Source organism: Micromesistius poutassou, assembly GCF_964030765.1.
Source record: "Micromesistius poutassou genome assembly, chromosome: 19".
In the NCBI taxonomy this organism is placed as follows: domain Eukaryota; kingdom Metazoa; phylum Chordata; class Actinopteri; order Gadiformes; family Gadidae; genus Micromesistius; species Micromesistius poutassou.
In genome coordinates, this window is record NC_140289.1 from 6,529,522 (window position 1) to 6,555,493 (window position 25,972).

The 25,972-nt window shown below is 44.7% G+C and overlaps 3 protein-coding genes and 4 non-coding genes across 7 annotated transcripts; all 7 read left to right on the forward strand.

Moving 5' to 3' along the window:
* The first annotated feature begins 1,530 nt into the window (after positions 1 to 1,530).
* Positions 1,531 to 7,126, forward strand: klf11a (Kruppel like factor 11a). Its single transcript, XM_084484142.1, has 4 exons — positions 1,531 to 1,670; positions 4,174 to 4,425; positions 4,684 to 5,707; positions 5,997 to 7,126. Exons 2-4 carry the CDS (start codon positions 4,183 to 4,185, stop codon positions 6,290 to 6,292), a joined length of 1,563 nt encoding a protein of 520 aa, XP_084340268.1. The 5' UTR covers positions 1,531 to 1,670; positions 4,174 to 4,182; the 3' UTR covers positions 6,293 to 7,126.
* Positions 7,127 to 9,417: 2,291 nt separating this feature from the next.
* Positions 9,418 to 12,969, forward strand: rrm2 (ribonucleotide reductase M2 polypeptide). Its single transcript, XM_084484113.1, has 10 exons — positions 9,418 to 9,671; positions 9,821 to 9,889; positions 10,200 to 10,340; positions 10,461 to 10,577; positions 10,708 to 10,841; positions 10,917 to 11,011; positions 11,100 to 11,233; positions 11,447 to 11,551; positions 11,875 to 11,988; positions 12,423 to 12,969. The coding sequence occupies exons 1-10, from the start codon at positions 9,579 to 9,581 to the stop codon at positions 12,573 to 12,575; spliced, it is 1,155 nt and encodes a 384-aa protein (XP_084340239.1). The 5' UTR covers positions 9,418 to 9,578; the 3' UTR covers positions 12,576 to 12,969.
* On the forward strand, positions 11,601 to 11,739 carry LOC311364403 (small nucleolar RNA SNORD94). Its single transcript, XR_014639211.1, has one exon. It is a non-coding gene; the product is annotated as a small nucleolar RNA SNORD94 (small nucleolar RNA).
* On the forward strand, positions 12,137 to 12,275 carry LOC311364404 (small nucleolar RNA SNORD94). The gene has a single exon (XR_014639212.1). It is a non-coding gene; the product is annotated as a small nucleolar RNA SNORD94 (small nucleolar RNA).
* A 670-nt stretch (positions 12,970 to 13,639) lies between the features above and the next one.
* Positions 13,640 to 25,733, forward strand: LOC311363823 (ribonucleoside-diphosphate reductase subunit M2-like). Its single transcript, XM_084483799.1, has 10 exons — positions 13,640 to 13,821; positions 14,023 to 14,091; positions 21,616 to 21,756; positions 21,904 to 22,020; positions 22,152 to 22,285; positions 22,361 to 22,455; positions 22,544 to 22,677; positions 22,866 to 22,970; positions 24,304 to 24,417; positions 25,039 to 25,733. The coding sequence occupies exons 1-10, from the start codon at positions 13,729 to 13,731 to the stop codon at positions 25,189 to 25,191; spliced, it is 1,155 nt and encodes a 384-aa protein (XP_084339925.1). The 5' UTR covers positions 13,640 to 13,728; the 3' UTR covers positions 25,192 to 25,733.
* Positions 24,029 to 24,167, forward strand: LOC311364402 (small nucleolar RNA SNORD94). Its single transcript, XR_014639210.1, has one exon. It is a non-coding gene; the product is annotated as a small nucleolar RNA SNORD94 (small nucleolar RNA).
* On the forward strand, positions 24,754 to 24,892 carry LOC311364407 (small nucleolar RNA SNORD94). Its single transcript, XR_014639214.1, has one exon. It is a non-coding gene; the product is annotated as a small nucleolar RNA SNORD94 (small nucleolar RNA).
* Positions 25,734 to 25,972: the final 239 nt, after the last annotated feature.

Sequence of the window (25,972 nt, forward strand, 5' to 3'; positions counted from 1 at the left end):
CCCAGGAATTCTTCATAGAAGAGGCTGTTTACAACCTGAGCGCGAGCAGAGACAGGAGTCCCTGAGTTCATTGCAAGCCAAGGGGAGGGGGTGAGCAGGGGGGCGTGGCCCGCCTCTCTGATTGGCTGGGGAGGAAGGAGAAGGGAGAGGCGGACACGGGTTGGTGGGTTCTATGTGCGTGTGGGTGCGCGTTCGTTTGTGTGTGTGTACGTGCGTGTGAGAGCGCTCGTGCATGTGTCAGCACGTGTATGTGTGAGAGAGAGCGCTCGTGCACATGTTAGCGTCTGTTGTGTGTGTGTGTGTGTGTGTGTGTGTGTGTGTGTGTGTGTGTGTGTGTGTGTGTGTGTGTGTGTGTGTGTGTGTGTGTGTGTGTGTGTGTGTGTATGTGTGTGTGTGTGTGGTATATCATCACAAGAGACCGGAGAGGAAAATCGTACAGGAAGAAGACAATGAGAAAATATGTTGGAATCGTTTTTTCCTTTTTTTGTATTTTTGTCCGTTGGGTTCTCAACATATTTTCTCTTTTCTTTGTCTCTCCCAAAAACGCTTTATTTTTGCCTATGAGTGGGAACGGCTGAATTGGCAGCAGTCGTTGCCATGTTTAGATTGTAATTTAACATTTGTTTACCCAATTAATATTCGTATAATGGTTGGATGTTTTGTGTTATTTCGAAAGTTAGTTTGTGGCAGTGACATGCAGAGAAAGAGCATTTGTTCAAAATGAAACAGAGTGAAATAAATCAAACTATTAATTAGCAATTTGGCATTATTAAAACATTGATTTCGATACACACGTCGATTAATAGGCTACATATTGACATGGCGATAGACAGTCGTTTTAGCATAGCGCTCACGCCCATCAATGATTTGTTAACTCATTAATCGTATGTTCGCAGTTGGTTGTTGCATGCATCAAGCATGAGTTGACGTCGTGCACAACCATTTGTTTTTAGACTTTCTTCCTATTCAATAACAGCTTCCTATGGGCCTACTCTCCCGCTTGTTTACGTTACAGCGGCCTACTTACAGGGATATGTTACTCATAAAAAAACCGAGCGTGCCAGTCAGTAATGCAGACTTAAGTCGTGTGTTGTTTATATCCTGAAATGAACCCTGTCAACCAGCCCGATCCTTATTACAGTATTTCCACTAGTCCCGTTCTTTGTGCGCACGCCCGTCCCACTCTGCGCATGGGGTGCGCGCTCTTGGCAACGGCAGCGAGACGCGTGCATAGTGTCTCTCGGTTCCGCCTGCTCGCGCCGCTCCAACCTTTCCCCCAGTTCCAGCGCGCCGGGTTCAGCGGGTTTACTCTGACACCACTGACTCCTGCGGCACGCCCCCCAACAGCCACGCACCCCGATGTGACCAATGGGAGTACGATCACGTACTGATCACGCAGCGCCCTTCCCCCGATTGGCCCGAATCCGCTACACCTTTGTTTTTGATTGGTAACATGTTACCACCCGCCAGACTGCTCTGAATTTTGTTTCTGTGTTTTTTTTCCCCTCTCTCGTCGCCTCGTTTGATTCACTCAGCTGAAGCCAGTCTCCGCTATTGGAAGAGGCTCGCGGCTTATTATTGACCAGCCTCTTCTGTAGTTTGTATTAATACCTCTGTATGCCCACTTTTACGGCGCAAAGTAGCCTTCTACACCATTTAGGTCCTGTGAGGTAAGTGGATTAAACTGACTATTTTGTACGTTTTGTGTTCACTCTATATTGAATTAAGTTGTAAGCGGTGATAGCAGAGATGCTGGCTGTTTTAATCCAAACAGTGATGCATAATTGGCAAACTATACAGAGACAGTGAAATATGTTTCTAGACGCGCTTTTTAAAACGAAAACTGTATTTTTGGGTTGGTGCTGCCAGTTTATTTAAGGTCACATATTTATTGCACCAAACTGGAGATCAGCGGGGGGAATCACAGCGTTACTATCAAGTCCAAACAGTTGCATCACTGCATTGAAACACTGTGTTAAAGTTGGTTTGTAGAATACGGTTTTGAAGAATCAACGTAAAATGGGTTCCTCAATATGCGGATACAAGTTTTACTATGATATGGTTGTGTAATGTAAGAGTAATGACAAGTGTTGTAGATTGCTTCACATGCCAGAAACCAAAACTGCTTGCTGACATTTTATAATGTGTTTCGTTGATCGCATGAATAAGGAAAATAATAATATTTTTTATGCAATATATGGTATTTCTATTGGTATAGATGGATACAATATCTGGTAATTGGTCTGTTGTTTCTCCTATTTAGGTATGGCTTCATTAACACAATTGGCATCAGCATTGTTTAATCGCGATAGAGATGGATGTGTTGTAGAACAGATTGACTTTGTTTTCCCAACTACTTCCTGGTGCGAGCTTCTGCGCTCGTGCGCCAGTCTATGCATGTTAATTGTGTGCGCGTGTGTGTGAGTGTTCGTGCCTTCCTAGGTGTGTGTGTGTGTGTGTGTGTGTGTGTGTGTGTGTGTGTGTGTGTGTGTGTGTGTGTGTGTGTGTGTGTGTGTGTGTGTGTGTGTGTGTGTGTGTGTGTGTGTGTGTGTGTGTGTGTGTGTGTGTGAGGTACGGGAGGCGGTTTCGGTGATCTGGCACGCAGCTTTCGTGTCTATTCTTGGGTGATGGGAGGTTCCCTCTCCCACCAAGTCCAACGCTATGCGAGACGCTGGGTGTACCCGCGGTCTCATGGCACTACTGCAGTAAGGGCCCCTCTCGAGGTCTCCCTCTGGCTCTCTCTCCCGCCCCCCCCTATCTGGGCTTCGCCCCGTACAGCTGAGTATTCACCAGATGCCAGCCAACTTAACGGTGTGTGGAGTCTGAAAGCTTTTGTTCCCCTCACACGCCCCGGCCGCTGCTGCTGCTGCTTACCAGGGACTTTACCTCAGATAGCCTTTCCTCAATCCCACCCACCCCTCCCTCTATAGCCCAGCCCAGCACGGTTGTTTATTGGCATCCACGAGTCTGGACCAACCACCGATGCCGTCACTGCAATAAAATGTCATCCCCTCCTCCCTCCCAATCACCCCCCCCCCCCCCCCCCCCATAAGGCTATTACATGGGAGTATACGAAAGTTAGTTCTTCTTTTCCTCTCCCCCCCTGTCTCTCGCTCCTTGAACAGGCAGTGGTATATGACCAGGTGCAGTTAAGCTGCATGCTTAACAGGGGTGGTTATTGTGTGGATAGGAGAACAGTTCAGCTGGGTGTGTGTGAACAACAGGAGTCCTGAAGGCTTGGCCGTCACCCTGATGGTGGAGTGGGCTACGGTACACAATGTACTTTCATGACATTTAATAGGTGGCTCCCGATTGGTACCTCACATAATCCCAGATCAATATCCGGTGTGAGTAGATTTGTGTCTTTATGGGCTTTCAAGCTTCGGAAACCCGTAGTAAGCCATTGTTTGCCTCCCTCTATCATTCCGTGTCCTCAAATGAACCAGAATCAAAACAGTGTGGAGGGAATGTAGAGGGCTTTGTTCGGGCTGTCTGCTGCCATCTGCAGCCAGACATTGGGGATTTCTCTCTGAGTGAGGAAATGGCTGCTCGTGTTTTTTAATAAGTCAAATAAGTTGTTTCAGCTGTTGAGGTCCGGACTCTTTGTTTTTTTAGTTTTTTTTTTTTTATAAAGGGTTGTTGTTTTCTTTGGGCGGATTGTATGACGACAGGGATTTGGATCTACCTCCACTGACACAGTGGTGCAGTGGAAGTCACCTGGTTCTGGGTTCAGGTGGTGGGCCGGCTCCTGGGGCGGTTCTGTGTGGAGTTGGCGTGGTTGCTCTCTGTGTTCACAAACTTTCCCCCTTGGGAATTGTGGTTTCCTTTTTTTTTTCTTCGCCAAAGTCCTGCCTGTTAGGGTACTCAGCAGGATCTGAATCTGACCCTCGGTGGAGGCCTTCCCTGTGTAAACAAAGGGAGGGTAGCCGAGTGGCTAGGGTGTTTCACTCCCAGCTTAAACAAGTCCTGGGTTCGAACCCCCAATGTCCTAAGCAGGACGCCCCCTTGAACAAGATGACCCCCTACCTACTCCTTGATGACATGCATCTGAAAAAAGTCCTTTAAACATGTCGACGATTACAGAATAGTGAAGGAATAGATATAGTAAAGGAAAGAATCCTCCTCCAATCAGATTGGGCGCTAACGTGTGATGTCATCCCGTGTCCCCTCCAGGCTGATCTGATGCACCAGCGTGCCGTTCTGACCATGGAGCAGGCCCGGTGGGTGGCCCGGCCCACCGGCTGCAGCGGCACCGTGGAGTACCACGACCTGGAGGCGGCCGAGGCCCTGGTCAGCATGAGTTTCTGGGGTCAAGGGTCACACAAGCCACGCCCGCTGACCCCAACCTCAGACTCGTGCGACTCCATCCATCTGCAGCCGGAAGTGGCAGACACTCCAAAAGACCTTGTCGCACTTTCCACCCTGGTAAGGGAAAATCCCTTTCATAGAGCCACCAGGCACTTTCAATTCATGCATATGAATGGCACCCCCTCTGGTGCAACAGGGGACGCTACAGTAGCCTTGTTTCTGATTGGATCAAATGTGTAATTTAGACTGATCCAATCAGGAACGGCAAGTACTTAACCTCTTGTTTGTTATCCCCCTGGATTGATTTGAGTGTTTTGGTGCCATAGGAACCTATAATCACACTCTGTGTATCTTCTGTGTCATTCTCTCTTCTAGTGCATGACTCCGCCTCACAGTCCGAGCTTCTCCGAGACCTCCACCACAACCACAACCACTATCCTCAATACCACCACCACCTCCTGCTCCTCTGTGAGCAGTACCGGTGCCAGACCAGTGCTGCCCAGGCCCCGGGTCTCCTCCCGCCCCCTCCATCGCACAAGCCTCCCCCAGCCTGGTCTCGTCCGGGGGCCTTGTCCCGTTGGCACCCTGACATCGGAGCCCTTTGAGTTGGGTTCAGCGGAGGGGCCGGCGATGACCCCTGGAAGGGCCATGGTCACCAGCGTCATCAGACACACCGCAGATCGCTCCTTGCCCAGCCACAGCACGACCCCGGCCTCCTCACCCTGCCAGCAGCCGGGGGGCCCCACACAGCGGACCCTCTGCCCCACGGGGCCCGCCCCACAACAACAGCTCCAGATCTTCCAGATCAAAGAGGATACTGCCGGGGGTCCGTGCGCCATGGACACCTCAGACAGCTCTCTTCCTTCGTCTCCCGAGAGCCCCTCCTCCACCTCCTCCTCAGTGGTTTCCCTGGTTCACTCGCCCCCTGCAGCATCTTCCTACCAACCCTCCCCCTCCCCCCCAGCTGCACTCCCCAGTTCCCCGGTCCTGTGCCAGGTGTACCCAGTGAGGGGCAGGTCTGGGATGATCTCGGCGTTTGTCCAGGCTCCGGTGCAGGTCCAATCCCCGGGGGGGCCCAAGCCCATCCTGCCCCAGTCGTCTCCCTCCTTCTCTCAGCAGCTCCTGGTGGGCTCTTCGGTCACCCAGGGCACCGTGATGTTCGTGGTGCCCCAGAGCTCAGTGTCGCAGGCCCCCCAGGGCGCACAGCAGGTCATGACCCTGGGCAACACCAAGCTCCTCCCCCTGGCGCCCGCTCCTGTTTACATGGCGACGGGGCAGAACGGCGGCCCGTCGCAGGCCGACTTTTCCCGCCGGCGGAACTACGTGTGTAACTTCCCCGGGTGCAAGAAGACGTACTTCAAGAGTTCCCACCTCAAGGCTCACCTCCGAACCCACACTGGTGAGTGGCCTCGCAACACATTTCCATGTACTATTATTTTATTTATACTATTATTTATTTATTGTTTACCTACGACAATCAATTTAAGTGATAAAAAACATATATTTTTCATAAGAACTCAGTCAATCATTGTGGTACATTTTTAATAAAGTTCAAAGGCTTCAACTGTTATTTTTAGCTAGCATATTAAAAGGCAACCAATTTAAAATGTGTATTGATCCCTGTGTTGGCTCCTTGAGGAGTGTGTCTTTATTATCATATTGTTAATGATGACGTGTTTCTTCTACAGGTGAAAAACCCTTCAGCTGCCACTGGGAGGGCTGCGACAAAAAGTTTGCACGTTCCGACGAACTCTCCCGGCACCGGCGGACGCACACCGGCGAGAAGAAGTTTGTGTGCAACGTGTGCGAGCGGCGCTTCATGCGCAGCGACCACCTGACGAAACACGCCCGTCGCCACATCACCACCAAGAGGGCGTCGTCGTGGCCAACTGAAACACGGGACCTCAACAAAATGCCGCTGCCCAAGACCCAGGCCAGGACCTCTCCACATCCTGTCGGTGTGCTGGTGCCCAGCCCGAATTAACTCAAAAACCATATAAAGACTATAAGGTGATCAGGTGGGGGATACTGGTAAAGATCCACCCGGGCCTGGCTGTTGTCTGTAAATCTTTTCCAGCTGTATCCGTCAGCTATAGGACCCAGCCACCCATTGGCCCGTACTTTTTTAATAACTGAAATAACTGATATCACAACTGGCAGTTGAAGGATCAGGAATGGGAAAAGTTGTTGGGACGGCGGGAAGGCAGTTTAGCTTGCTCAGGACATTTTTTTTCCTCACCAACCACATGGAGAACAAGGACACATACAGACCAGGCTGCTAGGAGTCATGGACAATTCACAGACAAAACTGACATTGCACTGGATTTTTTTGTATTATGCTTGTTTTGTACTCTTTACATACAGGTAATCATGTTTACTCAATGTTTATATGTCATGTTTAGCAAATGTATGCACTCTTGTTTTTGCCAAAGCCTCTGTATTGTGCTTTTATTAGCCAATTGTTTTTATTTGTTTTGCTATTGTAAATAATGTACATGTATTGATATCTATATGAATGTTATGTGTATTCCATTCTGCATTTATTGATAGTACATTAATTATTTTATTGATATTTTAAAAATATCAGTGGACAGTATTCCTCACTGTGATACTACCTACCATCTTGCTTTATACAATATTATTTAATAAACTTTTGTTTAAAAGTGCTGTTTTTGATAGTTTAATTTGGCCTATAGTGTCGCCAGTAAGAAAATACCTCATATTAAATGTTATTCTTAATAACATCTTTTATCAAAATAATCCCATTTCTGAACACTTGCCTGTAAGCAATGTTAAAGAATATGGCTTTTGTAATAAAATGCACCACTAAATCTTTCTTGTTCTTGAGTCACTCTTTTTAACTTTATATCAATGTCCTCATCAATCAAACTTTATTTATAGCAGGCTTTTCATGCAAAACAGCAATGGTAAGTGCTTAACAAGAGGAATGACATCTAGAAATAGCTATAGTTAATAGTTAGAATATAAGTAAATATATCTGAATCAAAGATATAGGATTTGAGAGCAACAATATAACCAAGAAAATAACACATTATTTGATTAGAGAAAACTGTTGTAATACAATGGTAGCCTTGTGTTTTAAGATAATTAAGATTTAAAAAAAAATCGGTAAAATATATTTACCGATTATATACTGCCTCTAAATTCTAATTGTTCGGTCCAGGCTTATCGACAATTTGAAGAGCAGCCTCCAGCCTCGCTGGTCTTGCCACACCACCCAGTAACAAAGCTCAACGAATGGCATTCCAGCGTTGAGGGGGTGTGACCAATGGGATGCGACGACGATGAGCTGGAAACCAGATCTGATCACGTCAACGGCTGACTAGGCACCCGCCCATTTGCCTTACTGACCGACATTCAACTAGACTTCTCTGATTCAACCACGAAAAAAGAATTGGCGCTGTATCGCCATGTAGGCCTAATACTTACATCCTTTGCTACAGCACCGCTTAGCGGCTGAAAACGATAACGCAGTATATTTACACGAATGGCTCAGTTGGAAAATAAAAATTCACATGATTCTTTTTTCTAAAAATGTAATTGCATGTAATAGTTATTCAATATCCTACTCAAACGCATACAATATATGTTCCTTGATTGATAAAAACAAAAAATCCATTAGGCCTACGGGAAAACATTCTAAAACAATACATTTAATTTGAAAGTTAGTTATAAAAGCCTTTGGAAAGAGATGACGCACGTTAGACAGAATAATTATTACCAGGATATTAAGCCCAACACACAATAGCCACACTAAAAGTTTCGTATCTTGTTTTACCTGCAAAGCAAAAGGCCTAAATGAAACCCAGTTCAGCAGACTAAAATGCAGTTCTTTGTTAAAATCAAACTCTGCGGTCGTCATCTGTTCGAAGCGCGCTTTAAAATGCGCTATCAATTATATGTGTAGGCTATAGCACTACTTAACAGTGCCTCACATCAAAACACTTTACACTTTAAAACAATAATAATTTTTTGATAACGTCATCGTGAAAAGGTTTTTTTGCATGTTGCATTGCTCCTCCTGGCCACTGGGTGTCCCCTCCTCTCTCTCCAGACACAAAGAAGCGCGCTTCAGACCCCGGAACTAGAATAGGACTGGAGCGAACACAATAACAGTTGCTAGGCCTACTAAATAACACCTTAAGGGGCTAATTGTTAGGCTGATATAGTTTATATCTGACCAGCGTGACAGAATAACCCAATCGCTTGTATTCAAACGTAAAATGCAAGGGAAAATTGATCATTCGACGATGGCTTTATAAAGAAACTGCAAGCTATCGTCTTAACAGTGACATACGTGACTTGGCTTCTATAGAAAATGGCAAATTCGTATTGAAATAAGGTCTCAGATGTTAATATATGATGTGGATTAAATGTTGTTCGATGTGATGAGACGTCAAGCAAATAAAAGGCACAGTAATGCGACATCTAAAGAGCGCAACGGCGGGAAAAGCATTCTTTGGGTGGTACGAGTCCCGTTGCAAATACCACGATTAAGACATGTCAATGCCCATCAACATACGTTTATTTTTATGTTGGATGCGTGGAACAGTCTACCTGATGTCGTGGCAATTGCACCCTAGGCTAGATTGGTTTTGGGCTGACCAAGAAGTAAAATTCAACTTCAAATAACCACTAAATACCATGTTCGGCCAAAGCATCCAGTTAACAGATCTGGACATAGGTCTCATAGACCTGCGCCCAGAATCTACATAAGTAACATAAGGCATAAGGTAAGGTTATTTAGTGACCATTATGAAATAACTACCAGCTATTTAGGCAAATGAAAAACGATGGTATTTAACGAATAGGTTAACGAATGCTGCAATTTCTCTAACTGTTGTCACATTATACGAAGGTGGTCCAGTTGAGGTCTTTTATATTATCTTTTGTTTTATTGTCTACATTGAAAGACTTGCATAAGTGCGCGTTTTACAGTTTCGTAACCCATTTTTCCGGTTGTGTAACTACTCGGCGCTAACAAAGCATTTGAATCTCCCGCGATATATGCTTGCACGAAAGGCTTTAAACGAACCTGATTGGCTTAGATGGGCAGGACCCTGGTCGTCATTGCGTTAGCGCCAAGCTCCCTATAAAGAGGGACACAGAAGCCGGGAGTTGTGTTCGTTCATTCCTCTGCCTGCTTGCGTGTGTAGATACATAGCATTTTTTTAGTTTAAGAGTTTTAACCTTTTGTTTTCTCATTTTTATATTTATAGTCAACAAGTCAGTCCTACAAACTAGTAACCATGCTTTCCGCACGCTCTCACCTTTCCAAGAAGGACGAAAATATTATGTCCTCCGGGATGAACACAATTTCTCTACAGGACAAGGAAAACACGGTAAGCTCCAATACTGCCTATGAAACCCGTAAAAGTAATGGTGATAAGCAAAACTCTTCAGCTTAAAAGTAATCGGAAATGGAGCCTGACTCCTGACCTTTACAAAAGGCATGTTTGGTTAAAGACTTTCGTTGTGTTTGCATTTTCAGCCCCCAAGCCTGAACAGCACCCGCGTCCTGGCGTCCAGAACCGCGCGTAAAATATTTGACGATGCTGAGGTGAGTCTTGTTTCTTAAATAATCCCAATCTATAACTATCCGTGTTTAGTAACTTCTACGTTTACATTATATTCACCTTTCGAGCTTTTAACCGCTCATATTTCGTGTTTGCCATAAATCCGGCGCGAAGTCTTAACAATGCACAGCTGTAAACAATGGTAATGTGACCTATTGTATACATCGCACTTTAAAACAAGTATACATGTCAACTTGAGTTTTACAATATTCTATGCGATTAAGTATGATTAAGTGTATACTGGTTTAATGGTGACCGCAAAGTATCTTAACTCATCTTTCTGTGCGCTTATAGCCCAAGAAGTCGGTGAAGAGTAACGCAGATGAGCCTCTCCTGAGGGATAACCCCAGGCGCTTCGTCATTTTCCCCATCCAGTACCATGACATCTGGCAAATGTACAAGAAAGCGGAGGCCTCTTTCTGGACGGCCGAAGAGGTAACTTATGCATGCGGTACACATGGCGTTTATTACATGTGTTGTGTGTAAATAATACAACCGATTTTATTATAATCATCTACAATACTTACCGGTAGGCCTACGAATGTTTTATTCCAGGTCGATCTGTCGAAGGACCTGCAGCACTGGGAGTCGCTGAAGGACGAGGAGAAGTACTTTGTTTCCCACGTCCTGGCCTTTTTCGCGGCAAGCGATGGCATCGTCAATGAGAACTTGGTAAGCCACGCAACATTTAAATTAAAGATAAAAATTCATAACTCTTAGTCCACTGTTATAAAATAAGGCAGCTAAGAAACAATGCGTTTGTGTGCGGGTCTGACCGATTTGTCTATTTTGGGACCACTAGGTGGAGCGCTTCAGCCAGGAAGTTCAGGTGACTGAAGCTCGCTGCTTCTACGGTTTCCAGATAGCCATGGAGAACATCCACTCTGAGATGTACAGCCTGCTCATAGATACCTACATCAAGGACTCCACTCAGAGGTGGGTTGTAACAAATGTTAATTTGTAATGTCCATTACATTACGCTACCTGTATCTAAAAGCAACTTTCTCTCAGGGAGTACCTGTTCAATGCTATTGAGACACTACCCTGTGTCAAGAGGAAGGCAGACTGGGCCCTGAACTGGATTGGAAACAAGGAGGCAGAGTTTGGTAAGCATCGATTTCTTGACACTACTCATTGCGCAGCACTTAAGGTATGGCTGCTGGACCACAGTACTGATCACTTTTGTTCGTCTAGGTGAGCGAGTGGTCGCTTTTGCTGCTGTGGAAGGAATCTTCTTCTCTGGCTCCTTCGCTTCCATCTTCTGGCTGAAGAAGAGGGGACTTATGCCCGGGCTGACCTTCTCCAATGAACTCATCAGCAGGGACGAGGTGAGGACCTTATTTGCATTGGATATCTTGTAGGAAGAGCCTCATCGTATGATGAGGGAACCATATTGGTGTATATTTTAGCTGTAATGCTTGCAAAAGAGCATGAAACTCCAGTCAAACTGGCTGATTCAGCTTCTCCAAAGCACAAGGAAATTCTTCAGCCAACTCAAGATGGTTTTGTAAATGTTATACTTTTTTTCTATGTTTTCTCAGGGACTTCACTGCGACTTTGCCTGCTTGATGTTCAAACATCTGGTGAACAAGCCTTCGGAAAAGACGGTTGCCAACCTCATCATGGATGCAGTAGCTATTGAGCAGGTTTGTTTGTTGGAAAATACATGAAAGAAATCGTGACCAGGTCAAAGGCTTTGCCGTGATGAGACGCGCAGGGGTACGGACCCCAGCCAGTAATGGGGGCTGGGTGCTGGCCTGGGTCCTCTGTCGGCGGGCATGTGGCTTACTGGCAGGGGAGGGGTCAGCACGATACAGACGCTGGTCTGAGCAAAGCTGGGTCAAAGAACTTCATTCTGCTAAATGTTTGTTTAATCACAACATTCAATTTTGAACATGGCATGTCCCATCATTTGACTTGAATAATAAAATGCTCCCTTATCACAAACTAATACCAATTATGTTTTCAGGAGTTCCTGACCGTGGCCCTGCCAGTGAAGCTGATTGGGATGAACTGTGACATGATGAAGCAGTACATTGAGTTTGTGGCGGACAGACTGATGTTGGAGCTTGGATTCAACAAGGTAAAGAGTCTCCTCATGTGTTCAGAAGTTGTTAACCCTGCAACATATACCCCTAGTTGGCAGGTCTTTCTGAATTAACATGTCAGAAAAACAGGCGCAATAGGTCCGATGTTCAATGTCGGCATAGGCTAGTGACAAGGGAGAAGGCTTTGCCGTGATGAGACGCGCAGGGGTACGGACCCCAGCCAGTAATGGGGGCTGGGTGCTGGCCTGGGTCCTCTGTCGGCGGGCATGTGGCTTACTGGCAGGGGAGGGGTCAGCACGATACAGACGCTGGTCTGAGCAATGCCGGGTCAAAGAACTACTGTTTGTGGTGGTTAATTAGACATTTTCAAACAGTGCTAAACTTTAGTTGAATGTATTGACATAAGCAAGTGTGGGTATATGTAAACCTAATAGCTTGTGGTTTAACTGTTGCCGTCTTTGTCACTCAGATCTACAAGGTGGAGAACCCCTTCGACTTCATGGAGAACATCTCCCTGGAGGGGAAGACCAATTTCTTCGAGAAGCGTGTGGGAGAGTACCAGAGGATGGGAGTCATGTCGGGTGCCACAGACAACACATTCAGACTCGACGCTGACTTCTAGAAAGCCCTGCAACAGAAATACTGACACTTAATGTGGGAGAGTCTTGGGTCCCACTATACTTGAAATGGCACCCATAACATCAGTTATGTTGGTGCCCTTTATGTGGTGTACTTTTTGAGCTCATGCAAGCTGTGGTTGTATGACATGAGCTCTTGGGGTGGAAGGTAGTCGTGGTGCCTTGAACTCTATATTTTACAGACCGGACCTCATGGCTGTAGCATGTCAACTTGCCCTCTTGCCACTTGCAGTTTCTACCCATAATGCTCCCCATTGCAAACTAGTTTTAAAGATGAATTAACTTGTGTTACTTTAGTGTGTTTTATTTTTTTTAAGTTGTTAAGTCTTACTGTACAGTTATATATTTATAAATAAAGTTTTTGAAATTGTAACTTCTGCATGGTTGTCTTTTTAACTCATGGTACTAATGTGATACTATGCCACTAGTTAAGTTTGGGTGTGGTGGCATAGGCACTACCCTCAGAAGTTAAAATGCCCACTTTCTAGTCCATGACACTGGCTGGCTCCATGGGCCCACAGAGACCAGTTTCATTACACTCGTAATGTGTGCTGAGTAATCAATTCTGGGCTTGATAGGTTTGATTAAAAATGTTACTCAAATTTGTCAAATTAATGTTTCACTATTTTTTTTAATGTCCCAAAAGACAATCTGAATAGTACAGAAGAGCATTAGGGCCACACACAAATCCATTAAGTTCTGACTTTAATCTCAGGATTCTGATTTTAAAGTCAGAATTCTGAGATTAAAATAAGAACTCCATTTTTTTTTCCCCTTGTGAATCCGTATTCTTCCGTATATAATGATCGCTGTCAAGTAAAGTGGATTTTTTTCATGTCTTTGGTATCACTCCGCTCTATCTCTCTCTATAATAAAGCTGAAAAAATCTTAACAAAAAAGAAGAGCCGTGTAAAATTTAAATGAGATCGAATTTACTCGAACCTGATTGGCTGAGGCGGTAAAATAGGGGCACAGTCAGAAACCGAGATAGCTACATTCCTTTGCTTTCTACCGTTTGTCACCGTGTGTCACCGTACAAGCTTACAAAGCAAAATAGTAAAGCGTTTTAAACTTTTGTAATCTTATTTCTTTATATTTATTGTCAACAAGTCAGTCTTACAAACTAGTAACCAATATATGCTTGCCGCAGGCTCTCCACTTTCAAAGAAGGACGAAAATATTATTTCAACCGGGATGAACACCATTTCGCTACAGGACAAGGAAAACACGGTAAGCTCCAATACTCTATGAAACCCGTAAAAGTAATGATTAGCAAAATGTACAGCCATTCCCTCAATCACGTTAACTCGAGCTGAAAATTATTCTGAAATGGAGCTTGACTACTGACCTTTACAAAAGGCATAACCTGTAAAAGGCATTAGGCATATTTGGTTAAAGACCTTCGTTGCGTTTGTGTATTTGCATTTTCAGCCCACATGTCTGAACAGCACCCGCGTCCTGGCGTCCAGAAACGCGCGTCAAATATTTGACTATGCTGAGGTGAGTCTTTTTTCTTAAACAATCTCTATCTATAACTATCCATGTTTAGTAACGTGTACACCAGATTCACTTTTTTTGAGTCATTTTTTTAAATTTCGCCAATGTGTTGAGGTTGATAGAAAAATTGGATAATAGAAAAAATAGAAAATCGGAAAGGTTTTGTTTCTGAATGCGTCTCTCGGCTGCCCGGAATGCCAAACCCCTCCCCTCCCTGAATGATCAGTGGCTGCGCACAGATAACGCAGGGGACTTGTGAATAATCTGCCTTTTATAACCTTTTGGTTAAAAAACAAAAAAAGTTGTTTTATTAAAAACACTTGATGCCTGAACCTATTGTCTGTTGATACTTATTTACATTTACTATGACCTGTTATTGTATTGCTATGACCTCAAATTAATCAAGTATCTAATCCTGTACTCTGAACATACGTTGCTATGGAGAATAAACTATTTTTCTGGTAAATCACACACTCATCTATCTCTCTAATGGGTCTACTAATCTCTACTGAGTTGGTGCAAAGATAACACATTTATTGTCAAGTATACAAACATGCATGCATGATCATTTATAGTTTAATGATGGAAGTTCAGCACCAGTGTACATAGTTAAATATGAAGATGAGATGCCGGGTGAGACTAGGCATATCGTTAGGCCATAGGAGGGTTCACTTGCAGCATTGGGCCATAGTGATTATAATGAATATAGCATGGACATCACTAACAATTGCAATATTAATTTGGCAATTTCAAGTGTGTCATCATTCGTGTAGTTTGTGCTGGCTGCCCATTATCTGCTTATAGTATAGAGCACACACACACACACCTGCACAAAATTAGCTGCGTGAAAGCATAAACATTTGCACATTGAAAGGTAATGCAACGAGTCCCCTGCGTTTTCTGTGCACAGCCACTGATCATTCAGGGAGGGGTTTGGCTTCCCCGGCAGCAGAGAGACGCATTCAGAAACAGAATCTTTCAGATTTTCTATTTTTTCTATTATCCAATTTCTATCAACCGCAACACATTTGCAAAATTAAAAAAATGACAAAAAAATCTTATTTCCGTATTTACTCGATGAACAAAAAACAGAATATTAGGAAATTTAACTCAATATTCCAATTTTCATTTTTATGTTTTGAAATTGAAAATTAAACTGATAAGCGTTACACAGACCATTGTATTCAACACTCTTTAAATCATCAAAATACTTGACAGTATTTTTTGCAACAATCATAAACTATGCTAGATAGGGATGTCCGGTAAAAGTCTCCAGTGCCCCAGTAAAATTCTAATGCCGCTCTCGTTGGAACCGGCATTCAAAAGCGCATCTCCCTGCCTGCTTAACTGTGCGTTCACACCAAAATAGACAATTTTCGCCTGTTCGCGCGAAGCTGCGTATGTTGTCGCGCGAATCAGCGAAATCTGTCGCTGTGCTTAATGTGTGCTTATTGTGTGCACTGAAACGTATCGCGGGGCGAATTTTGTCGCAGAGCGTTTTGCCTGCCAACGGTCATTCATGCCAATTCATTCTCATCAACCATGGCCGAGATGTGTGTCTGTACCTGTTGTGGAAGAGGGAGAGACGTCGGAATGCCCGTCGTTTATGGGTTAATAATATAATCCGGAGGCGCACACCGCTTTGTGCCGTGATATTATATATATAGTATATATTATATTATATAGATATTTATATATTATATATATTATATCATATAATATTATATATAGAGCTCCGGGAGTCGCAAACGACAACAATCACTTTCTCCTCCTCAAGCTGCGGTTCACTGCGGAGTGCAGGGAACGGTTGGTCCATGGCGATGTATATTAACAGGGGGACACATGCATATTATGAACACAAGTCGACAACGATAATCTATACAATACTGGTAACAAACGATGTTTGTTAATATCAGCCGCATATCATTAAATTGACCCACAGTTGCGGCCGGTACCGAACGGTTAGCCCACCCGGCTGAACGGTGATTGGCTGTTTTACGTTACTTCACCCAGGGAGTGAACTGATTGGCTGTTACGTGACGTCACCCAGGGAGTGAACGCTGATTGGCTGTTTTACGTTACTTCACCCACGTTACCCACAGGGAGTGAACGCTGATTGGCTGTCTCACCACGAGTGCCGCGAAAGAAGTTGAAATATTTCAACTTCTGCGAAATCTGTCGCTCATTCGCGCAACAAAATCCACGTGAACGCGCCCGCCCGTCTTGGGGAAAACTGTCGCCCTGTCAATCAAATCTTGTCGCGGGTCCCGGCGACAAAAAGTTTCGCCCGATACGCGTCTCTACGTTCACTTAACATTGAAACGTGTCGCGGGGCGAAGTGCGGTGTGAACACAACTGTGTGTTCAACCGTTCAGTGAACCGCAGCTTGGAGGAGAAAGTGATTGTTGCCGTTTGCGACTCCCGGAGCTCTATATCTATATATAATATATAAATATCTATATCATATAATATATACGATATATATAATATCACGGCACAAAGCGGTGTGCGCCTCCGGATTATATTATTAACTCATAAACGACGGGCATTCCGACGTCTCTCCCTCTTCCACAACAGGTACAGACACATCTCGGCCATGGTTGATTGAATTGGCATGAATGACCGTTGGCAGGCAAAACGCTCCGCGACAAAATTCGCCCCGTGACACGTTTCTGTGCACACATTAAGCACAGCGACAGATTTCGCTGAGTCGCGCGACAACATACGCAGCTTCGCGCGAACAGGCGAAAATTGTGTCTTTTGGTGTGAACACACAGTTAGTCTTCACTCGAGGCTGTCACTTACCAGCCAATGAAAAAAAAAAGGGAAAAAGAAAAACGGAAAAAAGAAAGGGGCCATAATAGCCAATCAGGAAATAGCACATCTGTATCTGGGTAACATATAACGCAATAACCAATGAAAATCGTTGATTCTTCCGAGTGTTTCGGTGTATACACACACACACACACACACAGTGGAAACCGCTCGCTGGAGCTCGCCACATAACTTTGAGCACAGGGTAAGTCATCCCCTGTTTTAATGTTAAAACTAGGGGTGTGAACGGTTACAAAAAATTGTAAACGGTTACACGACCCCTTTTTTTTCGTGTACACGGTTAACCGTTTTTTTTTTTTTTTTTTTTAAGTGGACCGCAGTCGCGCTATTGAGAATGAGGAGTCACGTGATTTTTGGGAAGGGGAGGGGAGGGGTTTGAGCCCGTCCGCCATGATGGCATCCACGGCTATCGGTTGCCAGGGGCAACGTTGTCAGAGCGGCATAGAGACATGAGGAAATACGCAACATAGAGACGCAGGAGACATTACGAGATAGAAATAAATGGAGAAGAATAAGGCGAAGGAAAAGGGTCCTAGTGAAAATGCAGAGAACACAAGAAGACATTAGAAACCATTATAGTCAATGTAGCTATTGCTATTCCACTGGATACGGCAGCGGCACGGAACCAAACTGGTGTCGTGCCAGAAGTTGATTTTTGCCAGAAACTGATTTCCGGTCCGCGGGAGCGCGCACGGTCTGTTAAAGTTGTGTTTCTGCCTCAAAATGGCTTGATATCACTCAGCAAAGTAATACTGACAAGATTTGATGTCAACCAGTGCTTGAATAATGTGTAAAGGGCCATTACAGGGCCATTACAATGTAAAAATCAGAGGACCGGAAATCAGTTTCTGGCAAAAATCAACTTCTGGCACAACGTGCCAGAAGTTGATTTTTGCCAGAAACTGATTTCCGGTCCGCGGGAGCGCGCACTGTCTGTTAAAGTTGTGTTTCTGCCTCAAAATGGCTTGATATCACTCAGCAAAGTAATACTGACAAGATTTGATGTCAACCAGTGCTTGAATAATGTGTAAAGGGCCATTACAATGTAAAAATCAGCGGACCGGAAATCAGTTTCTGGCAAAAATCAACTTCTGGCACGACACCGGCACTACTTTGTTTTAAGTTGACGGTTCGCAGCCGTGTCTCACAACACTTGCACAGCCATTCAGTTTATGATGTTTATTCATTAATTGCGCCGCGGCCGAACTGACGCGGATATTCTCTGATATTATGTAAGCATAAGCACCGCGGAAACCACTGCCGTCAAAAGACGCTGATCCATCTTCACTGTTGACGAGTTGCTCTAGTTCTACCTCCACGGCCCTGCAGCGGGCGATTATCGGACAAGATTGTCCGTGTGTGGTGTTCCGTCTTGTGTTCGAATCTCATGTATTTGAATTTACGATCGGAGAGCAAGAAATGGGCTGAGATTCTCTTTATGTGTGTGGTGTACATCCGACTCAAAAATCACATAAGACTAAAAAATCTTGTAGTGTGGGACAACTGCGTTGTCCATTTAGGGAACCTGACAAACTGTAACCCACATTGAAGCAGTTTTTAACGCAGCAGTTATTTCCAGGCATTGTTAAAACAGTACAGAATTTCAACAACCTCCTCTGCTAGCAGCTACCGTGTCAACAATAACGCAAAGCTCAGCTGCACTCGGAGGGGCGTACCTTCCAACATGGCGGAAAGGGGGGGGGGAGTGAAACTTACGTGTTACATGACGTAATGCACGGTGGTCAGTTACCCAACATTTATCATGTGCATTTCTTAGCGCATTAACGTTGTCAAAGTGGAACATTTGTAGCTTTATTAATCTCTAAATAAATAGTACATGTTAATTTTGATTTTGATTTTTTTTTTTTTTTTTCGGTTTTCGTTTACTGATTTTTCCTAAACGGTTATGATTTACTAACCGGTTACACGTGTACACGTGTACCCGATCACACCCCTAGTTAAAACAAATTCACAACTTGTTTGACAGAAAAAATGACAAGTTAATCGCTGTTATAGAATGTTGCCAACATAATTAGCATCTGTTTTTCCAATGCTTTTAGCGTCATTGTAGCTTAAGTGTACCAGCTTGCGATCTCTCCCTCACACACACACACACACACACACACACACACACACACACACACACACACACACACACCATGCGTAGGCTATGTACACATGCAGACAATTAATACTTTATACGTATACTGTAGAGAGAGTCCTATAAAGTATATTGTTTGTGAAGCTGTCCTACTGTAAAACTAATCAGCCTTCTGAAAAACTATTAAGAGATGGACATCAGAAGATTCTTACAGAACAAAGGCAGAGGTAGAGGAACAGTGAGGAGAGATGAGGAGGAGGACGAGGGAGGTATGATAATTGCCCACATTAACGGTAACATTAACATTTATGCTGGTAATAGACAGTGCTGTCAATGGTAAAAATATACACAGAATCAGGGTAGCCTATATATCACTAAAAGTCAGTATTAAGGCTTTAGTATTTACACTACAAAGAACTGCAGTATTGCCAGGATGACTATAGGACCCTTGCCTGGGAGGGAAGTATATCTCAATTTTGTCTAAAAATAAGCTTAGGAAAGCCTATTAAATTCATGCAGTGAGTATACTTATACCTATGCGTTTGGATGTTGCTGGATAGTGGCTGCTACAACAAGTGAGGGACAGTGCTGGAGGAGGAGGAGAAGGAGCAGGAAGAGGAGCAGGAGGAGGAGAAGGAGGAGGAGGAGGAGAAGAAGGTCGAAGAGAAGGAGGAGAGAGAGGAGAAAGGCTAAGAGTGCAGGCTGGGCAGTCCAGGACCAGGCAGGGGGAAGAAGAGGAGGAGGAGAGAGACAGGCAAGAAACAGATGACGACATGATGGGGGCTAGACGTAAAACTATTCAGAATAGGGGGGAGGATGTCTGTGACCTAGGGGAGCCCTTTAGCCCAAGCCTTTGCATGAAGTCATTGCCTCAATATTATCAGCAAATTAGGATGTAGGCTATGGATCTGCTTGAATTTAGGTGTTGGCCATCCCCAAAATGCACCAGAATACAGGAAATCACATCAAACAGGGGGAGGACCCGCAGACCCCCCTGACCCCTTATGCAACAACTACTGGGGGCCCTTTTGTGCTAAAGTTCTTAATCCTTCCCTGTCCATAGCCGTTTATTTCAGATTGCTCGCATATTAAAAGAATATTGTTAAAAATGGATTGGGAGTTGGGGGCCTGTGCCCCAGCAAAGCTCTTGGTCTAGAAACGCCCCTGTTCTGTAGGCTCCTCCCGTTTTGCCAGTACTGTGGTACGACTGATAGCGTATGGTTTAGGAAGAGGGAGTTTTTCACAAATCCAGCGCTCCTTTCTCATGCCTGGCTGTGATGTAGTCACGTAACTTTCAGAAGCAGCATGTTAGTAAACAAACATGGCGTCGGTAGTGTGGGACTTTTTCAGTTTCGGAGGAAAACAGTTCGCTTGCTATTTGTAACAAATGCAATGCAGAAGTTCCACAAGGAGGGAAAAGGGTAACAAGCTATAACACAGCCAACCTAATAAGTCACCTGATACATCACCACCGCTACGATGGTTTGTTAAAAGCCTACGAGGACGCGCAAGCAGCTAAAGCTGCTGCGAATCCAGAGCCAGCTGCAAAGGAACCGGCGGGGCTTGTACCTATTGACAAGGCGTTTGCAAAATTAAAGAAGTTTGACAGAGATGACCCAAGGGCTCAAGCGATCTCTAACTTGATCACAGAAATGATGGCACTTGACGACCAGCCCTTTTCCCTTGTCGTTTCCGCGGTGCTTATGCTTACATAATATCAGAGAATATCCGCGTCAGTTCGGCCGCAGCGCAATTAATGAATAAAGATCATAAACATCATAAACTGAATGGCTGTACAAGTGTTCTGAGACATGGCTGCGAACCGGCAACTTTCAAAAAAAGTACCGTTTTGGTGACGGTTCCGTGCCGCTGCCGTATCCAGTGGAATAGCCTATTGACTACAATGGTTTCTAATGTCTTCGGCGAACGTTTTTATTGCCGTGCCGCTTCCGTGACGGTTCTGGTGGAAATTGCCCTTCACTCAACATTCCGAAAATATCTATCATGTTGGATATGTTGCGTATTTCCTCACCTGTCTCTATGCCGCTCTGACAACGTTGCCCCTGGCAACCGATAGCCGTGGATGCCATCATGGCGGACGGTCTCAAACCCCTCCCCAAAAATCTAGTGACTTCTCATTCTCTATAGCGTCAAATGTTTTATCTGCTGACAAAGCACAATACCTGTTGGTTTTTAGTTCACTCATTGTTCAGGGAAACACATTGTTAATGACATTGACGGATTGTGAATTTTGTGATTGACTCAAATTGTATATTTATTATTAAATAAATATGGTCACTTTATTTGAAGAGTCAAAACTGTTTGTTTTGCTCATAGTAGTAATGCTCATGTCATGATAAATCTGGTTAGGTCAAAACTACAGGAATATATATTTTAAAAATAATTATCGGTTATTGATATCGGTATCGACCTTGAGGAGCAGAAAGTTATCGATATCTATATCGGGTTCAAAAAATCAATATCGTCCACCCCTAATGCTAGATGTATACTTGTGTAGTTAATAACCACTTAATGGTGTAGTATCCTTACAGCAATGTATCTTGACTCGTATATCCTTTGTTTGCTTATAGTCTAAAAAGTCGGAGAAGTGTAACGCAGAGGAGCCTCTCCTGAGGGATAACCCCCGGCGCTTCGTCATTTTCCCCATCCAGTACCATGACATCTGGCAAATGTACAAGAAAGCGGAGGCCTCTTTCTGGACGGCCGAAGAGGTAACTCATGCGTGTGGTACTACCAGATTTTATGGTGCCATTTATTATAATGGGGCGGGCATGTTTCTAGTTGGACTTAACCTCGTTCTGAACGTTTCCGTCAATGATGGCCTAAACAATAATTGCGGAACTAATGTTTTATTCCAGGTCGATCTGACGAAGGACCTGCAGCACTGGGAGTCGCTGAAGGACGAGGAGAAGTACTTTGTCTCCCACGTCCTGGCCTTCTTCGCGGCAAGCGACGGCATAGTCAATGAGAACTTGGTAAGCCACGCAACATTAAAATGAACAATAAACTTCATAACTCATTGTCCATTGTTTAAACCTAAGCCAGCAACGAAACATTGAGTTTGTGTGTGGGTCTGACCGATTTGTCTCTATTTTGGGACCACTAGGTGGAGCGCTTCAGCCAGGAAGTTCAGGTGACTGAAGCTCGCTGCTTCTACGGTTTCCAGATAGCCATGGAGAACATCCACTCTGAGATGTACAGCCTGCTCATAGATACCTACATCAAGGACTCCACTCAGAGGTGGGTTGTAACAAATGTTAATTTGTAATGTCCATTACATTACGCTACCTGTATCTAAAAGCAACTTTCTCTCAGGGAGTACCTGTTCAATGCTATTGAGACACTACCCTGTGTCAAGAGGAAGGCAGACTGGGCCCTGAACTGGATTGGAAACAAGGAGGCAGAGTTTGGTAAGCATCGATTTCTTGACACTACTCATTGCGCAGCACTTAAGGTATGGCTGCTGGACCACAGTACTGATCACTTTTGTTCGTCTAGGTGAGCGAGTGGTCGCTTTTGCTGCTGTGGAAGGAATCTTCTTCTCTGGCTCCTTCGCTTCCATCTTCTGGCTGAAGAAGAGGGGACTTATGCCCGGTCTGACCTTCTCCAATGAACTCATCAGCAGGGACGAGGTGAGGACCTCACTTGCATTGGATATCTTGTAGGAAGAGCCTTCGGGCTACTCATATGATGAGGTAGGCATAGTGTGTTTGTGTGTGTGTGTGTGTGTGTGTGTATATTTTTGCTGTAATGCTTGCACAACAACATGACACTTCAGCCAACTCAAGATAGTATTGTAAATGTTTTCATTTATTCCCAGGGACTTCACTGTGACTTCGCCTGCTTGATGTTCAAACATCTGGTGAACAAGCCTTCGGAAAAGACGGTTGCCAACCTCATCATGGATGCAGTAGCTATTGAGCAGGTTTGTTTGATGGAAAATATGCGATAAAAGGAAACACTATGGTCTGACGTTAAACATCTGCATAGGCTCGTGACCAGTGTTGGGGAAGTTACTTTTAAAAGTGTTAGTGTTTGCTCGTTACTCGTTAGTTCTTAAAAAAGTCCCTTACTTTACTTAGTTACCTTCTATGGAAAGTAACTCGTTACCGTTACTCGTTACATTTAAGTTAACTTTTATGTTGCTTATTTTCAATCAGTTCGAAATAATGTGAATACCTCCATCCAGTGGCGGTTTTGGTCTGTTGACATCACATTTTGGATGATGGTTGTGGGCGGCGATTCTAGCTACGTCTCATGCAATGTTGGGGCAGGGCAGCTCAGCGATCGCGTTCCTTCGTATGTTTATCACATAACCCTGCAGGCTTCAATAAGGATTTCAATCCGCGCTAAAAGTGGATCCCCCGTTCCCCCCCTTGTCCGTTCCATTTGGGAGATGCAGAGGTGAACTGTCCCCCACGCCCCCTCCCCTTTCCCCTTCTCACACAGCTTCTGTGCACGGCACCTCCTCAGCAAGCAGGGGCCCCTGCAGCCGGAGAGGGCGCCAATATGCCAATTCCCCACACAGTGATATGATAGATAATAGAAAACTGCTTCGCTGCGCGGATGATTTTTTTTTTGCTTGTGTGCTCGTGCCACCCCCAATGTGACATAAAATAATGCCCGCTTCGCCCGTGCCTAAAACCCCCACTGCCTCCATCCCTCAAAAGTTACCATTGGTTGCTCTGTTGCGCTTGCCATGATGACTGACTGCTCTCTGCATGCTATTGCTAGTACCAGCCTCAGTGTGGAATGAGCGCCCGCGACTATTGCACAAGCACGCAGCTGAGGCAGTGTCGCTGTCAAATCTGACCCTGGGAAAAGTAACGTTGTGCCCAACTGAAAAAGGAACTACGTTTCGTTACCATATTTTCAGTAGTAACGCGTTACACTACTTTTAGCCGGAAAAAAGTAGTTACGTTACTGTAACGCGTTACAAAGTAACAAGTTACACACAACACTGCTCGTGACCAGGACGAAGGCTTTGCCGTGATGAGACGCGCAGGGGTATGGACCTCAGCCAGTAATGGGGGCTGGGTGCTGGCCTGGGTCCTCTGTCGGCGGGCATGTGGCTTACTGGCAGGGGAGGGGTCAGCACGATACAGACGCTGGTCTGAGCAAAGCTGGGTCAAAGAACTTCATTCTGCTAAATGTTTGTTTAATCACAACATTCAATTTTGAATGTGGCATGTCCAAGTCATTTGACTTGAATAATAAAATGCTCCCTTATCACAAACTAATACCAATTATGTTTTCAGGAGTTCCTGACCGTGGCCCTGCCAGTGAAGCTGATTGGGATGAACTGTGACATGATGAAGCAGTACATTGAGTTTGTGGCGGACAGACTGATGTTAGAGCTTGGATTCAACAAGGTAAAGAGTCTCCTCATGTGTTCAGAGGTCATTAGTGGCCCGTGGTGTATGTTAATCCTGCCACATATTCTGCTAGTTATCAAGTCTTTCTCATTTAACATGTCAGAAAAAAGGCACCATTACTCTTGTGGTTCAGGGGATCTAGCTGTCATACAACTACCATGTGCAACCTGATGACCTGTATCTGACCTGTATCTGAAACTGTAAACAGTTTGGTGCAACAATCACCGGTTAAAACACAACCAACTTGAATCAATTGGTAGACGAGTCATCCCAAAATTCACGCAACTGGTCTGACGTTAAATGTCTGCATAGGCTAGTGACAAGGGAGAAGGCTTTGCCGTGATGAGACGCGCAGGGGTACGGACCCCAGCCAGTAATGGGGGCTGGGTGCTGGCCTGGGTCCTCTGTCGGCGGGCATGTGGCTTACTGGCAGGGGAGGGGTCAGCACGATACAGACGCTGGTCTGAGCAACGCCGGGTCAAAGTACTACTGAACATGTGTCCAATGTAAAGAGTTTCTGGTTGATTTTCAAACAGTGCTAAACTTTAGCTAGGTATTGACATAAGCAAATGTGTCACGTAAACTTGTGGTTTAACCGTTGCCGTTTTTGTCACTCAGATCTACAAGGTGGAGAACCCCTTCGACTTCATGGAGAACATCTCCCTGGAGGGGAAGACCAATTTCTTCGAGAAGCGTGTGGGAGAGTACCAGAGGATGGGAGTCATGTCGGGCACCAAAGACAACACATTCAGACTTGACGCTGACTTCTAGAAAGCCCCGCAACAGAAATACTGACACTTAATGTCAGTAACGTCTAGGGGTGGACGATATTGATTTTTTGAACCTGATATCGATATAGATAACTTTCTGCTCCTCAAGGTCGATACCGATATCAATAACCGATAATATATATAGTATTATAGTAGTATTACAGTAGTATAAAATGTATATTGCTGTAGTTTTGACCTAACCAGATTTATCATGACATGAGCATTACTACTATGAGCAAAACAAACAGTTTTGACTCAAATAAAGTGACCATATTTATTTAATAATAAATATAGACCTTATTCTATAAACGTCACCGCGTTCGCGGCGGCCATATTGTTGACATAGTTGACATTCCTAACATAGGCTCTACGCGACAAACTGAGGATTTGAGCCAGCGAAGGAGAGATTTATGGCTGGCTAGAATTAATAGGCGAGACTTCAGCCGACTACTCATAGCGAAGTCTGTTCCCAACATTTCACCACAGGTAACGAGAGAGTTACCTGTGGTAGTAGTTAGAGTTAGATCGGGAGCGTAAACTATGTTCCCCGGTCGCGTTTTTCGTAGGTGGAATCCGGAAAAGGTTCCGCCTCAAGCGCTAGGATTGGACAGACAGCCTGTCAGGCAAACTCACACGCTGACTCCTAACCCTAACCATAACCATAACCGTAACCCTCATCCTAACCCTAACCATAACCGTAACCCAATATTCATTCTTCCGGATTCCACCTACGATAAACACCGGTCACATACAAAGCGGGGAACATAGGGATGACCCCGTTA